General features: G+C 46.6%; 1 protein-coding gene across 1 annotated transcript in view; it reads left to right on the top strand.

Moving 5' to 3' along the window:
• Positions 1–22950, top strand: part of SCGN (secretagogin, EF-hand calcium binding protein) — a 34680-nt gene extending 11730 nt beyond the window's left edge. The window contains exons 3-11 of the mRNA XM_064150420.1: positions 6770–6862; positions 7806–7895; positions 8802–8858; positions 9746–9823; positions 18220–18275; positions 19872–19917; positions 20027–20086; positions 20932–21000; positions 22325–22950. Coding sequence (XP_064006490.1) covers positions 6770–6862; positions 7806–7895; positions 8802–8858; positions 9746–9823; positions 18220–18275; positions 19872–19917; positions 20027–20086; positions 20932–21000; positions 22325–22453 — 678 coding nt within the window. The 3' untranslated portion in view covers positions 22454–22950. The remainder of the gene's footprint in view (positions 1–6769; positions 6863–7805; positions 7896–8801; positions 8859–9745; positions 9824–18219; positions 18276–19871; positions 19918–20026; positions 20087–20931; positions 21001–22324) is intronic.
• Positions 22951–23289: the final 339 nt, after the last annotated feature.

Here is a 23289-nt window from a genome sequence, read left to right as displayed (position 1 = left end):
TCACATCTGCCCCCAGCTTGGTGTCATCTGCAAACTTGCTGATGACTGACTCCATGCCCTCATCCAGATCATCTATGAAGATGTTAAAGAGGATGGGGCCCAGCACTGATCCCTGAGGGACACCACTAGTGACTGGCTGCCAGCTGGATGTGTCTCTCCATTCCAAGCTAGCTCCTGTCATCATGATAGTCCAATGAAGATCATATTTCATGGAAAGCAGCAGTGAGTTAGGCTCTGTTTGGTTGGTTTTTCCTTTCCCTGATTTGGCCTGAGGAGGACATTGCCAGGGGTTTACTTCTGCTCAGGACCCTTTACTTGTCAAGCACTTGTTCTCCAGCAACTGCACTCTTCCTCATCCCAGCTCTGAGAGAGATTGGAGGCAGGTCCCAATTCAGGTATGGTCCAAACTGATATGAAATCCTCTTTATTACTGTTTTGACTGATGATTAATGTGAGCATCTCTACAGCTATTTCTGCCCCTAGTAGGCAGCAGCTCAGGGGAACCTGTGCTACTATGTCAGGTAGGGCTAGCACCTCTCGATGAAATCCTCCTCTGGAAACTCAAGGAGCTGCATGCAGCAAGGAAAACAAGGAGTGACAAGGAGAGCCTCTGCATACAGGCAGCTACCAGAAAAGATGGAACAGCATTCAGTTAAATGTATGTCACAACAGGGAAAATTTGTCTAGCTGCCAAAATGTTAGCCCTATCAGTGAACACTGGAGAAAGCTTTGCAAACCTTTGAAACTGGGGAGGGAGCTGCTACTTGAGATAGGCAATGTAGTTGTGATGGTTTGGATGTTCCCTGCCCCCCCCCCCCCCCCCCCCCAACTTTGGAAATCACCCAGACTAGACTCAGCCAGCTCTGGAAATTGAATGAGGCTTATATTTACAGCTAGCACAATATACAAGCAGATATTTACAGTATATACAGTTATAGACAGAAATATACAAGGTAAAAGGTAATACAGAAACACAACTCCCCTCCCAGAAACCTGAGTCCCCAGGAGGGGCTCCCAACCACCCTTACACCTTCTCCCTGCCCCTCTCAACCTTACCCCAATCCCAAGGAAGAATGGAGGTTCAGCCAGGGGGTTAGGAAGCAAAGTGGATTAATCAGAGAGATGGCAGAGAGGCTAGAGAGAAGTGCAGCTCAGGCAATGCCCCAAGAAGAAGTGCCTTATCTATGTTTGGATTCTTGTTCTTATACCTCTCAGCAAGCCTGTGAGTGAAGTAGACATCACCATTGTTTGTCTTTCACAGCCTGTAATCTTGTTCTTCTCACCAAAACATTCTAGCTAGCTTCAAACTAGCACAGTAGTCAAGAGAGCATTAGCTCTGATGGAAAAAAACCCCAACCCTGTGCTCAGCTACAGCTGGTTGCTTGCTGTGAAGACATTTTCCCCTGTCCCAGCTCATAGAGACTGGAAGCATGAATTTGTATTGTGTTCTCCATACAGTTGGTTTCCAGCTCAGAAACACAGTGGCTTGGTGTTTTTATTGCTCCCTCTGTAAATCATGGTGCTTGAATCAGTGGAGCATGAGCCTGAAGCATTCAAAAGCAGAGCATATTTGGCTTTTAGGTTTTCCTGCTTGTTGCAGTCTGTAGTTCAGCAATGAGTTAATAATTAGAGGCACAGAAGGAAGAACAAACTTCCCAAGGAAGCAGGTGGCTGCTGCACTTGGAGCAGCATCTCTGTGTTTCTTTGTAAATGTTTTATGTCCCTACCTGAACCTACCTGCAGTTTTTCCCTTCTTGCTCTCCTGCTCCTGATCTTTCTCATTCTGTCATAGGGTCTGCCCCACTGGGAGACAAGGAGACATTTGCAGGAGTTCAAATGCAGAGAATTAAAAATATGGGCTTCCTGACCAGTGAGCTGTCAAGATTCAGTCTTTGGCCTCGTTGCAGGGTGGCTAAGGTAGTAGCTGGTGCCCCAGTGCAGCCCCTTGCTTCATCAGCATCCCAGCTCGACTCCTGCCCAACTTTTTGGGTGAGAGATGCCCTCTGGCACTGCCAGCTGGTTGCAAATGCCTGCAGGAATTGCCTCAGCTGTAATTTCTTACCCATGAATAGTTATTGTGTCTCTTTTAGGGATATCTCAAGTAGTCTATACAAATCACCAATGACATTGAAAAAAAGTCTGCACAGTGTATTTACATAGCTGTAATTGCTATCTCTGCATGACATGAATATTGTCTATACTTCCCCTCTGACTGGCTTTGTTTGCTCTTTGTCTTTGCCCATCTACTTTATTTTAAGTAGAGCTTGAGTTCCATCTGGGGTGCTGCCTCTTAAAGCCTCCCTAGGGCTTCCAGGAGGTTGCACCAGTACAAATAACACCAGAGACAAGATGTTTGTCTCATAAAATGCTGCCTCGACTCCATAAATCCTGTCATATTGCATAAAATGTACTTCTGCCCAAATACTTTTCTCCCCCTGTTTCTGGAGCATGCTTTTATCTAGCTGTGAATCTCCTGCTGAACCATTCACAAGCTTCCCAGCATCTCTGTCTCACTGGAGCAATGCCACAGCCCTCGTTTGGAGGCAAAATAATAAATGAACAAAATCCAAGCAAAGCAGAGAATTGAACTTGCTCCCTAAGCTTTCAGGGCAGGATCAGACACCAGCCATCTGCCTCACTGTCCGTGCTCTGCCCTGCAGCCTGCCCAGGCTGCCCCACCAGAGACAGCAGACCTCCAAAATGAGATTACAGAGTCTTGCAAATAGAGCAGGAGTCTGCAGTTTGTGCCCTTATTTGGACAAGGAGAACCAATCATGGAGATGATGTGCAAAGGTTTTCCCAGCCTTTGAAATGGTTTGGAATGGAAAGGGAATCAGAACAAGCTACTGGTTTGCACTACCTGCAAATCAATAGTGGAGACCAGGTTTTCCAAACCTGATTTCTGCTTGGAAGTGGCATGGCTTCTTGGATCTTTTTTGTTTTGTGGTTTGGGTTTTTTTTTTGGTGGGTTTGTCATGGAGGGGATTTCTCTATTCCTCCCCTGTTAGGGGGAGGTGAGAAATCAATTTGAGTTTTGATTTTTTATAAAATTGTTTATTAAAATTAATATTTACAAATTTATACCACCCCCAACCACTATGAAATCAGGTTCGTTGCAAAGTTATGAAAATAGCTTTGGGATATATTTACAGGGATTGATTATTAAATGGGAATATCAAATTATTAACAATTATTGACAAAGAGAAATATTTTCTTAGGCTTAATGCCTCTTAACAGCTCTAATATTTGCCCAGCAAGGGCTGAAACTGTGTGTGCTCTTCAGATAGAGACAACTTATATTACAGAGGAATTGAAGCTTACTTAGGTGTGCTGCTCTTGAATATTAATCATTAATCACCCTCCCGGGAATCTGTCTCAGCTTGTGCCCAGTACTTGGGGTCTTGGTATAGCTGGAGTCTGTCCCGGCTTGCAGGGATGATAAAGGCTTTCCCAGTCTTCCCAGTCTCTGGGGTAACAGTATTTCTCTAACCTTCTCTCCTGGGGTGAAGTGGGCTCTGCCTCGGTGCTGCTTCTTCTGGATGCTGTGTGTGTCCAGGGATGATCAGCTGGCAGGATTCCAGGTGCAGGAGAAGGATTTGTCCGTGTAGCTTCTGACATGGTCTCACAGCTAGCAGGCTGCATTTGCAGGTTTGCAGACCATCTGGAAAGGGGTCTGCTGGCTCTGGGTCTTTCCAGAGTTACAGAATAGCTGGCAAGCAGTATTTATGCCAGGCAAGCAGGGTCTATGCCGTGCTGCAGGGAGATTTAACTCCTTAGATGAATCAAGACAGCTCTAGGCTTTAGGTTCTGGGCTCCCCATATATGTATGGTGCAGGCATGAATGTGCTCTGCTTCTCAGAGGGCTTGCAGGTAGCTTGACTGTGCCTTGAGATCAATGCATGAGTTCTGAGCCTCTGTAATGTTTGCAAGTGAGTCAGGCCTGATCCTGTGTCTAGGCCAATGCAAGCAGGTCAGGGCAGCAGGGTGCTGCTGTGGATCAGAGCTGAGTCTGAATGCTCTAAGCTTCTGAACTGGTAAACAGTCTGGACCGTCTGAGCAGACTGAAAACATGGTGCTGCTGTGCACCCCTCTTTATAGGCTCTGGGCCGAGATTCGTGGCTCGTTGGACATCTAAAATGACCAATCAGGTTGGCAGTAAGCCAAACCTTGCCCCAGTAAGCAGTAGAGACATGTCTGGACCTCCCAATAGGGGATTACCTGGATAGACCTCAGGGGTACACGGGCTGGGCGTGTGTGTGTTACACAATTTGTTTGCTGCCCCGTGGGTCCTGGCAGAAGAACATGTCTGGGCATGTAGAGGCATAGGTAAGCCTCAGTTTTGGGGCTGCTGCCCCTCCACCACAGGGTTTTAATGTGTTAAGGGTTTTTTTTTATCTTCTGGGATTAGGGTTGGTTTTTTTCTGGGGGGAGGGGGGTTTGGTAAACATAAGGGTTGCTTCTGAAATCTAATGGTCATAAACCAAAGGGTATCCTTCTCAGTGTAAAAACATTATAACACACAAATAATTTTGCCTTGAGTACATATCTCAGGAAGGTGACTTTGTGTAGTACTATTTACTCCACTTTTTTTCTTGGGATGAAAGATTGGGTTTTAGTAGATCCATTGCCACTTGTGTTTGCTAAGTGGAATATTTATCAACAGAGAGAGACAGTCCAATTTGAAACATCTCCTGCAGCATAACCCCTTGAAATAAAAGCTGTGCAAATATCTCAGGTATTTATTTGCTTACTGTATCTCATCCTCTAAATCAGCTAAAAATAACACCAATTGGAAACAGTCCTATTTTCATGCAGATACCTGCCACAGAAAGCTCACTGAAGCAGTGGTTAATGGCTGACAGGAGGGTGAGCAATAAACTTTCTTAACAAATGGCTAAGCTGCACTCCACAGCACACTTTTCAAACATCAGCTATGGTTAGCATTTCAGATAGAATTTATCCTGCTATAGTAATAATGATTGTAGATTACTTTGCAAGTTGGCAGCTGGTAGGCTTGCCTAACTCCTGGAAGGTGTCTCAAAGCATCACGGTGCCAACAGCAGGCAATTTAAATAGCCTGAGTGCAAGTTATAATGTCAAGGGGAAAGAAAACTGCCCTGTGTGTGCTCAGTGGTGTGCTTGTGCCATGCCACTGATGCCCACACCAGTGGGGAGCCACTGGTGAGCACTTTTGAAGGGTTTTTCTCCAAGGATTGGTGAGGACATAAAAAAATGATCTTGCAAAAAGTGCTACAAAAGTATGCCAACAGCCAGCCTGGGTTATCTTCCTCACTCCTTCCCCTCCCTTGAGCCTGGGAGAGGAGCCAGGACCTGCTCAGCATGAGCCCAGAGGGAGATGTTGGCATTCATTAATTGCTTGGGCAAGATTAACTAGGTGGTCTTCCCAGTCCATCCACAGAGCTCCTCTGGCATTTCCCTGGAGTGGAGAAATTGTACTTTGTCAGCCCAGATACCCCAACAGCTACTGCTAGGAAAAGGAAGTTATGCCCAACGAACCTAAGCATTGTGCTTCACCTGTCACAGCAGTGCCTGTCAAAACACAGAGCCTGACAGGTCCTGGAAACTCCTCACTGGCTATAAATTGATTATGGAGTTGAGTGGATTAAAAGGGGCTATGAATTGCTTGAAATTCTATGCTGTTAAAGTAGGAGCACTGACAGGGCTTGATGGCAGGTCTTGAACCAGTTGACAGGCAGTAATAAGCAATAGTCTGGCTCCACTGACACCTCTCAAGGCAGATGATCTAATGATTTACAGAGATGTAGTGCAAGGATGAGGATACCTTCCTGAAAAAACACAAGTTGAAAATGAGTAGCATGGCAACCACTGTAACACAGAGTCAAGAGGAAGGAAACCCCAGTGCTGTAGTGGGAACAGTTGGTTAAAGAATCCTAGCTGAAATGTCCTGGGGCCTCCAAACACTGGCCTTCCAACTGAAGGCTTAGTTGCTATGAAGATATGCAAGGGCCTTATTTCCAAAATTTCACAGTATCACAGTATCACCAAGGTTGGAAGAGACCTCATAGATCATCAAGTCCAACCCTTTACCACAGAGCTCAAGGCTACACCATGGCACCAAGTGCCACGTCCAATCTTGCCTTGAACAGCTCCAGGGACAGCGACTCCACCACCTCCCCGGGCAGCCCATTCCAGTGCCCAATGACTCTCTCAGTGAAGAACTTTCTCCTCACCTCCAGCCTAAATCTCCCCTGGCGCAGCCTGAGGCTGTGTCCTCTTGTTCTGGTGCTGGCCACCTGAGAGAAGAGAGCAACCTCCTCCTGGCCACAACCACCCCTCAGGTAGTTGTAGACAGCAATAAGGTCACCCCTGAGCCTCCTCTTCTCCAGGCTAACCAATCCCAGCTCCCTCAGCCTCTCCTCATAGGGCTGTGCTCAAGGCCTCTCACCAGCCTCGTCGCCCTTCTCTGGACACACTCAAGCATCTCAATGTCCCTCCTAAACTGGGGGGCCCAGAACTGAACCCAGTACTCAAGGGGTGGTCTAAGCAGTGCAGAGTACAGGGGCAGAATGACCTCCCTGCTCCTGCTGACCACACCATTCCTGATGCAGGCCAGGATGCCACTGGCTCTCTTGGCATTGATGCATTTGTGGGCTCATAGAATCATTGCCTACAACTGTAAGGATGTAGGGATCTTGCTGGTTATCCATGAGTGAGGAGAGATTTCCTCCAGGAGACTCTTCTGGTGCCTGCAGCCTTTTTCATGCATATGTTGTTTTCCCCATTGCAGAGCACCATCACAGAAGAGAAAGTTCAGAGGATGAAGGAGCAGTTCATGTCTGCCTACAATGTCACCGCAGATGGACGCTTGCAAATTCAAGAGGTAACTCTCCCCAACCCCAGCCCATGACTTATTTTATGGAAGGACTGAGAATTAGGACATACATTTTAGAAGAGCCTGTAGTAATAGAATCATAGAATCATAGAATCAAGCAGGTTGGAAGAGACCTCCAAGATCATCCAGTCCAACCTAGCACCCAGCCCTAGCCAATCAACTAGACCATGGCACTAAGTGCCTCATCCAGGCTTTTCTTGAAGACCCCCAGGGACGGTGCCTCCACCACCTCCCTGGGCAGCCCATTCCAATGGGAAATCAGGGCAGGGGCTAACAGTTTTAAACTAAAGAAAGGTAGATTCAGCCTAGCTATACAGAAGAAATTGTTCACAATGAAGGTGGTGCAGCACTGTAACAGGTTACTTGGAGAGGCGGTAGATGCTTCCATCCCTGGAAACCTTCAAGGTCAGGTTGAAAGGGGCTTTGAGCAACCTGATGTCCCTACATGTTGGAGGTGAGATGGAATAGATAACTTTCAAAGGTCCCTCCCAACACAAATCATTCTATGGCTCTTTGATTAGGGCCTGTAGCAGACTTGGGAGATATGGAAGATAGTGCTTGGATGAAAAGGAGGTGAGTCAAGGAGCACTATATTAATCAGATCTCTTGATCTGGGTCTTTACAGTGAGGGTGACAGGGTGCTGGAACAGGATTCCCAGAGAGGCTATGAAGCCTCTTCTCTGGAGACTTTGAAATCCTGCCTGAGATGCATTCCTGTGTGCCCTGCTCTAAGTGATCCTGCTTTGGCAGGGGTGATTTGACTCCACCACCTCCAGAGGTCCCTTCCAATGATTAACTTTCTGTGATTACTTCTAAGGCAACAACACGCCCAGCTTGTATTTGCCGTACTGAGAGAGCAGCCACCCAAGATCTTCCTTTATTTTCATGATTTGAGTTGGTGTAGGAGTTTTCTAACATGCCCTCCTTCCAGCTTGCAAGTATGATCTTGCCTGACGATGAGAACTTTCTGCTGCTTTTCCGAAGGGAAACTCCCTTGGACAACAGTGTAGAATTCATGCGGGTAGGTATCTCCTCATTGCCTCTTTCTCTTGCACATGAACAGCTTCCTCAATAGTCACCCTGCACAGAGCACAGCATGGGAAATACATGGGTATTGCTAAACACGTCCTGACCTGTTCAGGTAAAGAATGTTCTACATTATTTACACCAACAAAGCAGAGATGCAGAAGCTAGGACTGGAGTAAGGGCGCTTGGGGAGTTCATTAAACTTTGAAAACACTTTCAGCCACCAGAGACATGGCCTTAAAGTAAATTCTACCCACTGAGAAATTTAGCCTCTTTGGAAGTTACAGCCAAAGCTGCAGTACAGCACAAACCAAGAGAGCAGACTAGGCACATTTTAGGTGTGCCCTGTCCTGAAGCATTAGCCTGCAAGGGCACGTAGCAGAAATATCCCTAAGTTCAACCATCTGAGAATCTCAAGGCCATAAGGTTTCCTTAACCTTGCCCACTGCCCCTCCAAGCTTTGCCCCTAAGTATCTCAACACAGAATTAGGTTTTTTTCCCCAAGACTGCTTGCATTTACTTTCATTTCACATCCAAACTGGAGTCTTCTGCAGATCAATGGCCGGTTGAGTACAGACTTTTACTCAGGACAATAAATCAGCTGCATGTTCAAATTAGGTAAGAAAGCCAGAGTGGTTTCTTACTCTTTTTCTTCCTTTTATAGCCAGTATGTCTGCATCAAATATGTGATAGCAGCACGTTACATGTACAGCATCCAAGTGAGAGTAAAAAGCTATTGTGTGGGAAGTTTATTTGATTTCATCTACAATTCATTAAACATTGGATAATGCAACAGCTTGCTCATTGTGGAAGTCATGATTTGAACCCTTATGATCTCTCACCCCCAAGCAGATGACTAACTGCAATAGTTATGTGGTTGTATCAATCTACTCCCATTCAGATCTGGCGCAGCTACGACGCTGACAGCAGTGGATTTATTTCAGCTGGAGAGCTCAAAGTGAGTTATTCTAACAAGTCTCTCTGGGCTTGATCTGCAGCTCACTGATGTCAACAGGAGCCTTTCTGCTGACTTTACCAACTTGATGCCTTTTTGTACCATTGACAAATGGCATTTCTAGGTTGCTCACGGTGAGTTTAAGGACCGAGGTCCCTCCAGCCTACTGGCATGGCTGCAGGGACACTGATAGAAGGTAGGATGCTCTGCTGTTACTCTTGATGTCCTGATTTCACCTTGTTTTGTCCCATGGCCCCACTTGGTGATGCCAAGCACACAAAGAGCCCCCTGAGCACTACTTCACCTTGATTTTGTGCATGTGCCTCTCCCAGCTGAAGAGAGCCACTGAGATTTTTGCACAACCTCTACCTGAGCCTGCAGGTGTTCTGAACACTGATTTCTTTTTCAAGCTCAACCTACTGAGGCATAAGCCTGTTTAGAAATCATAACTCAGATGCTTGGAGCCAGGCAGAAACCTATCCCTGGGCTGCAGATTCTGCACTGACATCTCAGTGTGTGGCTCCAGCCTGTGCCCCAGTGAAGGCATATGAGGATGTTTAAGTGTTTTACTGAAAGGCAAATATTTCAATTGGAGATCAATTAATAAATATTCCAGGACTTATGTTCTCTTTTGCTTATCCTGTGAGTTAATGATGACTCATTCCCATATGCCTGCTGTGGGGAAATTTGATTATTTGATTATTTTCTAACTTACCTGGAAAAAAACAGCTGTAACTAAAAAAAAATATAAATGTGAACTTTATGTGAAACTGAAGCAGTAATCAGGAATGTGAAATTAGGTTCGTGTAACTGCTGAATTTGGATTGAGTTTCTTGCTGTTTTTTCTTGCATGTACTCTAAGGAGAAAGTTGTCTCTTTCCTTACTGCAGGATTTCCTGAGAGATCTCTTCTTGCAGCATAAGAAGATGGTTCCTGAAGTAAAGCTGGAAGAATATACTGATACCATGGTAAGAAAATACAGTGCATCCTCTCCAAAAGATCCCCATGGGAAGTTAGCACATGCTGCTGCTGTTTCTTTGCTCTGCACTGCACATCAGCTGTGAGCAGTCTTTTGAATAGTCCTGCTTTGAGTTGAACTGTTTCCTGTGAGAATACTGATCTAATTTACATCAGAGCAAACTGAGCTCTAAAACCCTTTAAAAAAAAAATTAGGGAAGGTGCATCCTTCTTCAGGTTCAGTCTTGGAGAGAGCTCCAACTGCTTCCCTGCTTCCCTCCCTCCTAGGCAGTCCTTCTGCTCCCAAGACACAGGCTCCCTGCTACTCTCCTGAAAGACAGGGGAGTTGAAAGCTTTGATACTTGCCCTACCATATCACAATAATGCTTTTATACTGCAGTTTAGGAGGGACATTGAGATGCTTGAGCGTGTCCAGAGAAGGGCGACGAGGCTGGTGAGAGGCCTTGAGCACAGCCCTACGAGGAGAGGCTGAGAGAGCTGGGATTGTTTAGCCTGGAGAAGAGGAGGCTCAGGGGTGACCTTATTGCTGTCTACAACTACCTGAGGGGTGGTTGTGGCCAGGAGGAGGTTGCTCTCTTCTCTCAGGTGGCCAGCACCAGAACGAGAGGACACAGCCTCAAGCTGCACCAGGGGAAATTTAGGCTGGAGGTGAGGAGAAAGTTCTTCACTGAGAGAGTCATTGGACACTGGAATGGGCTGCCCGGGGAGGTGGTGGAGTCGCCGTCCCTGGGGCAGTTCAAGGCAGGATTGGACGTGGCACTTGGTGTCATGGTGTAGCCTTGAGCTCTGTGGTAAAGGGTTGGACTTAATGATCTGTGAGGTCTCTTCCAACCTCGGTGATACTGTGATACCGTGATAATGTTTGGGACAAATTTAGCATCAGTCACCTGGATTTCAGAGCAACTTATTTTGTCTGGGCATATGAAAAAAAAAAAAAGAAGGCAAGAGGAATAAACCCAGCTGATGTCTGATGGCATTCTAGAAGGTGCCATTTGGGTTTCACTAGCAGACAACTACCACTGCAGTTTTCTAAATGATTTTCAGACAAGATTGCCTTGATTCTTGGCTCAGCATCTGTGCTTGTGCCTGGAACACAGTTTGGGATGCAAGCAAGCAAGGAGCTGCCCACATGTTTTGCCTCACCGTGTTATGTATGCATGATGCATCTGTGCCTAGGAACGTGACCTTTCAGAGCCAAGTGAAAAGCTGTACCATTATAGAAGAGTATAGATTTTTTTTTTCCCCTCCACATATTTATAGGACAGTGAAGGGAGAGGAATGCAAGCTACAGAAATAATTTTCCAACTGGCACAGTTTGTAAACAATAAATCCCCAGAAGCTACAGCTAGGATAAAAACCTTTCCAATTGCGTCTGAAGGTAACAAACAGCTTTTATGCTGCTCCGCTAAGGTTTCCACTGCCAGTGGCTGATCTCTGATCAGATCCCAGTGTCATCAAGGTTGGAAGAGACCTCACAGATCATCAAGTCCAACCCTTTACCACTGAGCTCAAGGCTAGACCATGGCACCAAGTGCCACGTCCAATCCTGCCTTGAACAGCTCCAGGGATGACGACTCCACCACCTCCCCGGGCAGCCCATTCCAGTGTCCAATGACTCTCTCAGAGAAGAACTTTCTCCTCACCTCAAGCCTAAATTTCCCCTGGCACAGCCTGAGGCTGTGTCCTCTTGTTCTGGTGCTGGCCACCTGAGAGAAGAGAGCAACCTTCTCCTGGCTACAACCACCCCTCAGGTAGTTGTAGACAGCAATAAGGTCACCCCTGAGCCTCCTCTTCTCCAGGCTAAACAATCCCAGCTCCCTCAGCCTCTCCTCGTAGGGCTGTGCTCAAGGCCTCTCACCAGCCTCGTTGCCCTTCTCTGGACATGTTCAGGCATCTCAATGTCCCTCCTAAACTGGGGGGCCCAGAACTGAACCCAGTACTCAAGGTGTGGTCTAAGCAGTGCAGAGTACAGGGGCAGAATGACCTCCCTGCTCCTGCTGACCACACCATTCCTGATGCAGGCCAGGATGCCACTGGCTCTCTTGGCCACCTGGGCACACTGCTGGCTCGTGTTCAGGTGGGTATCAATCAGCACCCCCAGATCCCTCTCTGTCTGGCTGCTCTCCAGCCACTCCGACCCCAGCCTGTATCTCTGCATGGGGTTGTTGTGGCCAAAGTTCAGCACCCGGCACTTGGAGCTATTGGTGATGCTGGGGAATAGGTGACCTGAAGCTTGTAGGTATGTGGTGGCTCGTTCCCTCCATCTCTTTTCCTTTTCCCATAGCTTCCCAAGAAAGATCTGTGTTTCTGCTGCCCCAGCACAGCTAAATATCAATGCAGCCCAGGGCTGACAGCCGGGAGGTCTGGTTTCTGTTCCCCTGGGTTTGCGTAGATTGGCTTTGTGTCTTTGGAGAGGCAGTTTAGCCTCCGTGCTACAGGAGAAGATTTGATCTGGGAAAAGGGATGTTTTGTATATCTGGGGAAATCTATGATCTGAAATACAAATCTGCCTCGTGAGGACAGACGTTTGAAAAGTCACAATGCCAAAAGCGTCAGGGAAGTTAATGGGCATTAGAAAATGAGGATATGGCAAATTGCTCTCCTTCCTTGTGATTCTGTGCTAAAAACTGAAGAGTAAGGGTGTTCATAGACACAGCTGATGCCAAGAGCTAAGGCAGGATGTGAAGCTGCAGCACACATAATCTTGCCTTGTAATATCCTGCAGTAAGACAGAGGATATGAATTCTGTATGTCACAGCAAGGTAGCCACACAGGCGGCATCTCCGTACAGCAGACATGCTTCATGAAGCCATTGCATGGCAACTTACCTGAAGCAGGAGGGCAAAATTACAAGGAGGAAAGAAAGATTCAGTCTTACACCTGCAGTGCTAGGTTAAAAAGAGAGAAGACATTCAAGGAGCCAAAAGCAAATGTATATTGTGAAGCCTCGAGGCAATGTGAGCTCCTTGCTTTCTCCTTCTGCTTTCCACGTGAAGTGAGGAGCTGCTGAAGTTCTAATGGGACTCAGTCAGCATCACCACTCTCTGGGAAAGCAGGGGGACAGTGGCCCTTACATTTATTACCCAAGACCTTTACAGAGTATCTTTAGCAACCATCAGCACCAATTTCTTTAAGGGGGAATGGAAATACACATATGCATCAGGAATGGTGTGGTCAGCAGGAGCAGGGAGGTCATTCTGCCCCTGTACTCTGCACTGGTTAGACCACACCTTGAGTACTGTGTTCAGTTCTGGGTCCCCCAGTTTAGGAGGGACATTGAGATGCTTGAGCGTGTCCAGAGAAGGGCAACAAGGCTGGGGAGAGGCCTTGAGCACAGCCCTACGAGGAGAGGCTGAGGGAGCTGGGATTGGTTAGCCTGGAGAAGAGGAGGCTCAGGGGTGACCTTATTGCTGTCTACAACTACCTGAGGGGTGGTTGTGGCCAGGAGGAGGTTGCTCTCTTCTCTCAGGTGGCCAGCACCAGAACAAGAGGACACAGCCTCAGGCTGCGCCAGGGGAGATTTAGGCTGGAGGTGAGGAGAAAGTTCTTCACTGAGAGAGTCATTGGACACTGGAATGGGCTGCCCGGGGAGGTGGTGGAGTCGCCGTCCCTGGGGCACTTCAAGGCAAGGTTGGACATGGCACTTGGTGCCATGGTGTAGCCTTGAGCTCTGTGGTAAAGGGTTGGACTTGATGCTCTATGAGGTCTCTTCCAACCCTGATGATACTGGGATACTGTGACACTGTGATATATCTCCCCTGCTAATTTGTTCCCACTCTTTCATCTGTTCAAAACACAACGCTTGAGGACAAAGAGCTGCTGCAGGATCTCTCAGGTTGGCTCATCTATCCAAGAGTGCCTCTCAAGTGCTACCATAATAACATTCAGTAGAAATAATCTGTGTCCCAGGGAGCTGTAAACCCATCTGCCTCCACAGGAATTTACAGATTGGTGTGCTTGTTTCTTTATGTCACCAGCTGGCTGCATATGTCTTAAGCAGCCACTGATACACTGAGTAGTTACTGAGTGGACCTTAGAGCCTTCTGGAAAAAGGGATAAAAGTGAAAAGACAGAAACTATCATTTCAAAGAAGATAACATAGGCATGAAAGAGAAAAGGGGGAGGAGTGGAGCAAGGAGGGAGGGGGAGCCAGTAATTTATAATTCTGTGCTATTTGCAGCTGGCAGCTTATGAGAAGTGTGAGTAGATCTCATACTGACCAAGCCATGTGAAATACCTGCCACTTACTTATGTGGCTATGACCTTATGCCACCTTAAGAAAAACTGAGGAGAGGGAAATTGAAATTTCTTTTGGAAAAGACTGATGGGCCCTGTAGAAAGGAACATCTCTTTGTGAAGTTTCTTAGAAGCCATTTCTTAAGAGGCTATTCTGATTCTTTTTGGTCTTGACATTTTCTCTTCAAAGAACACTGATACAGATTTGGTGAGCAAGTGATGAACCCCTGGAAAGCAAACAGGTAGTGAATGCATTGACATAGAATCATAGAATCAACCAGGTTGGAAGAGACCTCCAAGATCATCCTGTCCAACCTAGCATCCAGCCCTATCCAATCAGCTAGACCATGGCACTAAGTGCCTCATCCAGGCTTTTCTTGAAGACCCCCAGGGACGGTGCCTCCACCACCTCCCTGGGCAGCCCATTCCAATGGGAAATCACTCTCTCTGTGAAGAACTTCTTCCTAATATACAGCCTATATCTACCCTGGCACAACTTGAGACTGTGTCCCCTTGTTCTATTGCTGGTTGCCTGGGAGAAGAGGCCACCCCCCACCTGGCTACAATGCCCCTTCAGGTAGTTGTAGACAGTAATAAGATCACCCCTGAGCCTCCTCTTCTCCAGGCTAAACACCCCCAGCTCCCTCAGCCTCTCCTCATAGGATTTTGCTCCAGGCCCCTCACCAGCTTTGTTGCCCTTCTCTGGACACGTTCCAGCACCTCAACATCTCTCTTGAATTGAGGGGCCCAGAACTGGACACAGTACTCAAGGTGTGGCCTGACCAGTGCTGAGTACAGGGGAAGAATAACCTCCCTTGTCCTACTGGCCACACTGTTCCTGATACAGGCCAGGATGCCATTGGCTCTCTTGGCCACTTGGGCACACTGCTGGCACAAGCTGTCTTGCTATGTGTGGAAAAGAGAGGACCCACACAGCTGATGAACACAATTGAGGGAAATCTGCCACCTGTGTGCCTTCTGCACTTAATCCCAGCAGTGCTATCACCTCTGGTTTCACACCACACTTACTGTGGCATAAGCCTGGGGAAATGGAAAATCCCATTTAAGCACAAACTTCATTTCTGAAGATCAAACCCAACAGAACTCAGAAGCCTGCAGGCTTTTGAACACTCCAGCAGATTAAATGCCTTGGTCTTTTGTGAGGAGCCAAAGCACTTAGAAATTCTGCACTAAATGGCTTGTCTAGACTACAGAGGCAATCTGGTCAGGCAGAGCATTGAGCTTTTGTCCTGAGGCCAGCTTACTGGCCACAGGGCTATCCTGTTTCTCTGCAAAAGCCATTGTGCCCCAAACTTTCTCTAAGGAAAGAAGCCACAGGCCATCCTGCAGCTTGGGAAGGTGTCTGGCTTTACACACCCTCATTAACTTTTATACTCACTGGCCTGTTTTAGTCACAACTGCTGAGTATAGGTGCCCCTGAAGTATACATTTGTGAGAGCTTGAGGTCTGGCAAAAGTTGACTCTTTCCCCATCCCACCTGAGAGATAAAACACTTCATTGCACACAGAGAACCAGAACCAGAGAAGGTTTAAAAGCAGGCTGTAGTGAGTGCACTGATCACAAATCTATTCATTTGGGCTGTTTACTTCTTTCCTCATCTCTGCTATGAAAAATAATTCAGATTTATAATCTTATGTTACTCTTCAAAGTGTGTATGTGTTTACCACACCATGACATTTCAAAGACCTTCTTTACAGCACTGGACTGGGAAAAGAGAGATATTTCCTTTGCTGATTTCAAAGCCAAAAGCAATCCTGATTTTGCATGTATCTGTGTGTATATATACATAGATAGATAGATAGAGATACCAACTCTTATTTTGCAAGCCCAGCTCCTAATTTATGCTCTGTCTGCCTCCAAGCTCATGGACTACACTCATACAAACAGAACTAAGACATCCCTGGTGCACTGCCTTTAAAATGCCAGTGAATTAATATCTGCAAGCACTTTAAAGCACAGAGCAGCTTGACAGTAAAATGAATGCATCATTTTATAAAGCATACTGCTGGATACAGCAAAGCTTTTAGTAAAATGGACTTCTATTTAAACATGCCAGACCTTATCCTTAGCCACATTGAGATGTTTCCTATCAGCCTGGCAGTGTAAATATACCTTTTAAGACTGTAAATTGAAAACCCATCAATACAATGTCTAAAGGTGAAAGTTTGAATTAGAAACAAGCTCATCACAATTTCAAACGCCTGCTTCTCCCCTGATGTATGCTTTGCCACGCAGAGTGGGCAACCTCTGCCATTCTTTGTGTGCTTATGTACACAATTGGCAGGTCAGATCAAACAGTTGCTTGAAATTTGAAAAGGTAATTAATAAACATTTCCCCCAGGGCTTTCCCCAGTAGTGCAGCCCAGGATTGCAGTGGGTAAGCACCAGCTCCATGTTCCAGATAACAGGATTAGGTCTATCTTATTAGCTATAGTACCTGAACTAATTCAGTGCTCACTAGTCCCATCTTCCCCACATTTTTCATCTTTCATGTGCCAGACACTGGACAAGAACTAGCTCAGCCTAGCTCTTCCAGCCAGAATTTTACCTTCTCTTTGTTGACTAGTATCAACAATATCAAAATATCATATATGTTTGAACATTTTGTTCAGGATACTTGTTGCAGAAAAAGGCCAAACCAACTGAAAATGCTAAGATCATCTCTTGCATTGCAAAGAGGATGGCCTGCATCAGGAACAGTGTGGCCAGTAGGATGAGGGAGGTTATTCTTCCCCTGTACTCAGCACTGGTCAGGCCACACCTTGAGTTCTGTGTCCAGTTCTGGGCCCCTCGATTCAAGAGAGATGTTGAGGTGCTGGAACGTGTCCAGAGAAGGGCAACAAAGCTGGTGAGGGGCCTGGAACACAAACCCTATGAGGAGAAGCTGAGGGAGCTGGGGGTGTTTAGCCTGGAGAAGAGGAGGCTCAGGGCAGACCTCATTGCTGTCTACAACTACCTGAAGGGACATTGTAGCCAGGTGGGGGTTGGTCTCTTCTCCCAAGCAACCAGCAACAGAACAAGAGGACACAGTCTCAAGTTGTGCTGGGGGAAGGTATAGGCTGGATGTTAGGAGGAAGTTGTTGCCAGAGAGAGTGATTGGCACTGGAATGGGCTGCCCAGGGAGGTGGTGGAGTCACTATCCCTGGAGGTGTTGAAGAAAAGCCTGGATGAGGCACTTAGTGCCATGGTCTAGTTGACTGGCTAGGGCTGTGTGCTAGGTTGGCCTGGATGATCTTGGAGATCTCTTCCAATCTGCTTGATTCTATGATTCTATGAATCTATGAAAAGCAGAGCTCTGACCTGAAGGAGATGAGGGAGGGGAGCTGATTAGCTATAAGTATACATGGTCAGCCACTGCAAGTTTAATGTTAAGCTCAAAACCAAGGTGCAAAGAAAGCAAATTGACTGGAGATAATGCTTTTCAATAGGCATTCCCTGCAACAGGCTTTATTTGTGCCTTGCAAAAACCCCACAATATATAAACACATCACATCTGGTGGTGACTCATGCAAAGAATCATATTAAGGAAAGGATAATATTAAGGGAAGGATAACTTCCATGTTCACACAAATTAACCTCTTGACATTGGCACCTGAACCTTCTTCCCAGTCATTGTCCTTTCCCACAACATACTTTGAGCCAGGCAAAGCCCACCAGCTTTAGTGACATAAACTCTGAGCTGAGTGTCTATCAAAAGGTGATGGCATCTCAGCCATTTGGTAGCCACAGCAATAGTCCAAGAGAAGGACTGAGTTGGGCTGGAAGCGTTTGGAAGTTCCCCTATCTTTTGAGTATTATTTTCAGTAGCCATGGCAAGGCCAATATGCAATTCCTCAAGGTGCTTGCTTGACACCTGCCTTTATCCTCATGTAAGGTGAGAAGGGAGTGATGCTGGTATGTGACTGCTTGGACTTTCACTGGCAGAAGGCAGGAGAAGTTTGCCACCTTCCTGTGCCAACTTTGCACTCAGTGGTAGCAGAGAATGCTGTGTTGCCTGGGGTTTGGGTGGAGCACCCCAAACAGGCAGAGATGAAGCAGCAGGCAGAGTAAAATGCAGATTGGCTTTTTTGTATCTGTGTTCTCCTCATAGTCTATCTAATTTTTTTTTCTCTGTCTTCTCAATTTTTAGATGAAAATCTTTGACAAAAATAAGGATGGGCGGCTGGACCTGAATGACCTGGCAAGGTAGGCTTTAATGACATTGATGGAGTTCTCCAGCTCCCAGTGGCAGATCCACAGCAGGTGAGGATTGCCTCTTGGGATGTGCATTTGAATCCAACCTCCTTTAAAATTAATTCAGGTACTCTGATTTAGGAATCCCAGCTCTCTAAGCAAATGGTGCCAATAGCAATATTCTGAGAGCCTATAGCTGATGGCAGTGAGCAATGCTAGGACATATTAGTGTATCAGCAAGATGCTCTGGCATGATGGGCTACACCACCTCTGCAAAGAAAGGAGACAGTGGCACTGTTTCTTCAAAAGAAAGATGCCAATCCTCTAAAGCAGGGTCACAGATGTGCATTGATTTCACATCATAGTGCACAGCAGGGATTGTAAATGATTTTTTTTTTTTGCTTATTTGGTGACTGAAAGTGCCACTGTGAAGGAGTTTGGCAATGGTGGTAAGAAAATATTTGGAGAGACAAGGTGAGAAAGCTGTGAAAGAAATTGGGAACTCAGTCATGGGCCTGTCTGTTTTCTGTGCTTGATACCTCAGAGGCTTTTACATGGCTCGAGGTGAGGAGAAAGTTCTTCACTGAGAGAGTCATTGGACACTGGAATGGGCTGCCCGGGGAGGTGGTGGAGTCGCCGTCCCTGGAGCTGTTCAAGGCAGGATTGGACGTGGCACTTGGTGCCATGGTCTAGCCTTGAGCTCTGTGGTAAAGGGTTGGACTTGATGATCTGTGAGGTCTCTTCCAACCCTGATGATACTGTGATGATCTCACTGCAAACAGATAGTATGCACCTGTCTGTAAATGTGTGTACAGAGACTGGATGGCACCTAAAACATGCAGGTCTTAAACCACTGATCTGGGGGATGAGAGCTGAGAACTGCTGATTTGCCACCATCACTTTCTGCCTAGGATCATGATAAACACCAGTGCAGACAGCTGCAGTGCATGTGGCTGTTCCCTTTGACTCTTTGAATACATGAAGAGAGAAATACAGGCAGGGTGGCAGGGTGGAGAATAAAAGGGCTTGCTTTTACATTTTCCTCTTAAATATAGCTCCCTACTGCCTCATTACCCAGGCTGGCTGAGGTTTCCCTCAGAGCAGAGGGGGTTAGCAGAGCAGCTCGAGAGAGAAAAGGTTTTGTCAGGGCTGTGAAGAGCTTTGGGAGAGGGGGGAAAAGAGGAACTGGGCCAGTGTCAGTTCACAGACCAGTACTGCTTTGGTCTTTGCTTTTACAACCACCAATTCCCCCTCCAACAGAGAGTGATAAATTACCCTTTTCTTTAATGCAACACAGCAATGCATTTACAAGGAATGACTGTCTGGCAGCTCCTGCTTCAGAGGCTTACAGCCTCCACTGCACTGGACCACCAGAACAGCTCTGGGAGAGGCAATAAGAAGCCTATCTGCAACGAGCCAAAGGGCACTCATCATAGTCCATCAAGCAGGGAGGGGGCTAGGTCCTGTGTCAGCCCTCCATAAATAACACTGCAGGCAATTTTCTTTTTTAAAAGCCTATAATCTAAACCCTCTTTGCTTTACAAACCAGAAGAGCACAGTTTGTGCTCAGATAAAGGGAAAGATCAACATTTCAATCTCTTCATTCAGGATTCTGGCACTTCAGGAGAATTTCCTTCTTCAGTTTAAAATGGATGTAAGTAGCACTGTTTTCTGATACATCAATCCCATCTCACTCAGCTAAGATAACCTGAGCCCAAGCCTGATTTCCTTTTGTTTCACATGCTTGTCCTCTCTGCATGCAGGCTTGCAGCACAGAAGAAAGGAGGAGAGATTTTGAGAAGATCTTTGCACACTACGATGTTGTGAGTCCTGGAGGCCATTCCATTGCAGTCTTTAAATGACAGATTTACCATATGCTGCTCAGACTTCTTACTCCTCCTGGGTGTTGTGAGGTCACTCGGGAGATGCAGTTGTGCCTGATCCCATGAGCCAAGGCGGGGACAGAGGAGCATGATGCTCAGAGACTTCATGGCAAAGGTCCCATTTCCACTTTCCCCATTCACCGTGGCCAGCACTGCTGCATTAGCCATACTACTCTGCAGGAGCCACAAGGGCTGCCCAGGGGGTGGTGACAGAAGTCTTGGGCAGTTTGGGACCTGCATCACCATCACCTTGAAAAATAAAACACCTTCCAGTACCTAACCAAGGGTTATTTAGGGAGCATGTCCCAGGTCAGACATGACTACTTAACTACCTATTAGAAACTAGTAACTCAGTGCCACTTCTGGCAGTGACACAAGTCTCCCAGGGTGGTGACCAGCAAGCCTCACACAATGGTGGGAGATGTTGCTCTGATTTGAAGAGATTATTTAGGAGAGAGGAAGAGATCTTGGATATTAGGAAGAAATTCTTTACTGTAAGGGTGGTGAGGCACTGGAACTAGTTGGCTGAAGAAATTGTGGATGTCTCTTCCCTGGAGCTGTTCAAGGTCCAATTGGGGTTGGATGGGGGCCTTTGAGCAGCTGAAGATGTTTCTGCCCATGTCAGGGAATTTGGAACTAGATGACCTTCAAAGGTCCCTTCCAACTCAAATCAATCTATGATCTTTATGCTATAAAGCTTGGTGACCCAGTGGACCTACTGACCAGTAAACATTGTAGTGGTTTTGATTCACTGGAGCATTTTGATGTTTCTCTCTTTTTTTCAGAGTAAAACAGGAGCACTTGAAGGCCCAGAAGTGGATGGGTTTGTCAAAGACATGATGGAACTAGTCAAGGTAGCTTCATGGCTCTTTCTGTTTGTTGATACCCTTTATTTCCAAGTGGAACACTCTTATGTGGGTGAACTTCTGTAAATAGACTAGTGAGAGCATACAGTCAAATTTCATTTCTTCAGCAGCAGAACAAATGTCATTACCTCAGCATGAACCCTACAGAGTATTTCAACATATCAGAGAAATTCTAACTGACAAATTAATACATTTTCACTCAATAACTGTGTTTAAGAAAGGCCTGTTCCAGATCACACTACCAATTAGTTAGATGTTACAGCATCACAAACTGTGTTGACACGGATCAGTCATCAGGATTTCCTTCTTCTGTTTTCACTGTGCATATGATCCTCAGCAGTGTGGCCTCATCACAAGGCTGCCCTTGAAAATGACTTGAGCTCTAACTCTAACCAAGACCTTCATGTCCATCCAGTATGTCACCAGTCTCTTAGAGACAGCAGAATCCATCTGCATTGGATTACCTTGAATTTCCAGATGCAGTCCAACGTAGAGCTTTTGATGCAAATATAGCCTGGCCTTTGGCTCCCACTGAGCCCAGGCCAGTGCATTTCCAGCTGATGTGATGTGACACAGGGATGCTTGGACTCACATGTCTATTTAGCAGGGAGCAGAGGATGCAGGTATGTGCTGAAGGCCATGCCTGTATGTGCATTATAGCCAAGTGGTGTGCAGGGAAGGGTGTGAGGACAGGCAGGATGTCAGATTGGTGGTCTGTTCATGTGTGTCCAAAGGAGCAAAATGTGTACTTCCCTTCATTAACATTGTCCTTGGACACTGCAAGCTGTGCATATGATCTCAACCTGAAAAAGGGAGAAGCAGAGGAACTGATGCAGCATTAGGAGAATACAGAGACACAATAGCACTGATCTAGCACTCGTCTGATCTACTAGAAGTATTTTAATGCTGCTGACTAGCCTGCCAACAGAAATGTTACATTACTCCTTATCAAGCAGGTTTGAGGGAGGAAATCAGATGAAGCACAGGTCCAGCAGTGCTGTGATCCCCACTGTATACCTCTCTGTAGGCTTTCGTTTGACACAGATCAGATACTGACAGTCTTGACTAAGCACAAAAACTACCCTGCATTTCTGCACAGTTACTCACAGTCCCATACCCATTCTGTTTTTGGAGGGGGACCTTTTTGTACCCTCTGTTTGCTTCCTCACTGTATATGAGCTGATGCAAGGTCAGGCTGTTTGGTCACTCCTCCGTGGGTGAATTTCCCAGCTGCCACACAGCCTGCAGTTTTGCAGGGCTGGGAAATCCAGGGCTGTTTTCTCTCTCAACACTGTTTCTGTTTTGCCTGCAGCCCAGCATCAGTGGGGTGGACCTGGACAAGTTCCGCCAGATCCTGCTCAACCACTGCGATGTGAACAAGGATGGGAAAATTCAGAAATCTGAGCTGGCTTTATGCCTCGGGCTGAAAATTAACCCATAGCCAGCAGAGTGCTCGTGGTCATGTTTGCCTTGTGAGATTTGCTTGCTGCTCCTCCTAGAAGTGTGTCTGTGCTGCCAAACAAGCAGTGAGGAGCCAGGCCACCATGCTGTTGGGCTTGAGAGTGGCTGCACACAGATGCGGCAGAGTGGGATTCACACAGAGGGCTTCCCTGCTCCACCAACCCCTTTGTGCTGTTCACTCGCTGCCACTACTTGTGAGAACCCTTAGCCACGTCTCTTTCCATGAGTGCATCAGATGCTCAGAAAAGAGGCTAATCCTCTTCTGCTACCCCTATGAAACGCTGCCCCAACCATCCCTTAAGACAGAGATGAGCTTCTCTCTAAAACGGCCATGCCACTGCTGTCAGAGAGCAGCTGCTAGGTGTTCCTGATGGTGCCCTACTATGTGCAAAGTCGTTACACTGGTGAGCATCCTGCTTTGTGCATGTGAAATATCAGATGGATAACGGTGTGTTTGTGCAGAAATAAAAGCCAGCAATTACACAAATTCACTAAGGTTGCATTTGCTGTGTCATGTGTGGAAGCCACCTGCCAGGATTGCCACCTGCCAGGATTGCCAAAAGCTTTTACTGAACAGTCAGAAAGTGCCACACCTATGCAATCAGGCCCAAATAATCCTTTCTTCATCTCCAAAGAGAAAGCCATGAAGGAAAGGTTGTTGGAAAAACTCCCATGAATTTCAGCATTTCTGTCTCCTGCATAGCAGAGAGACAGACTTGATGCTATAAACACCTTTCTGATGATGTTCTGTGCGCAACACAGAACAATAAAACGCTCCCTTTATGTCTGGCTTTACAAAAATTGACCTGGAATTAC

The sequence above is a fragment of the Pogoniulus pusillus genome, chromosome 10 (assembly GCF_015220805.1).
Source record: "Pogoniulus pusillus isolate bPogPus1 chromosome 10, bPogPus1.pri, whole genome shotgun sequence".
NCBI classification, from domain to species: Eukaryota; Metazoa; Chordata; class Aves; order Piciformes; family Lybiidae; genus Pogoniulus; species Pogoniulus pusillus.
The sequence above is the reverse complement of the archived record's forward strand: the minus strand, read 5'-3'. Positions and strand labels throughout refer to the sequence as shown.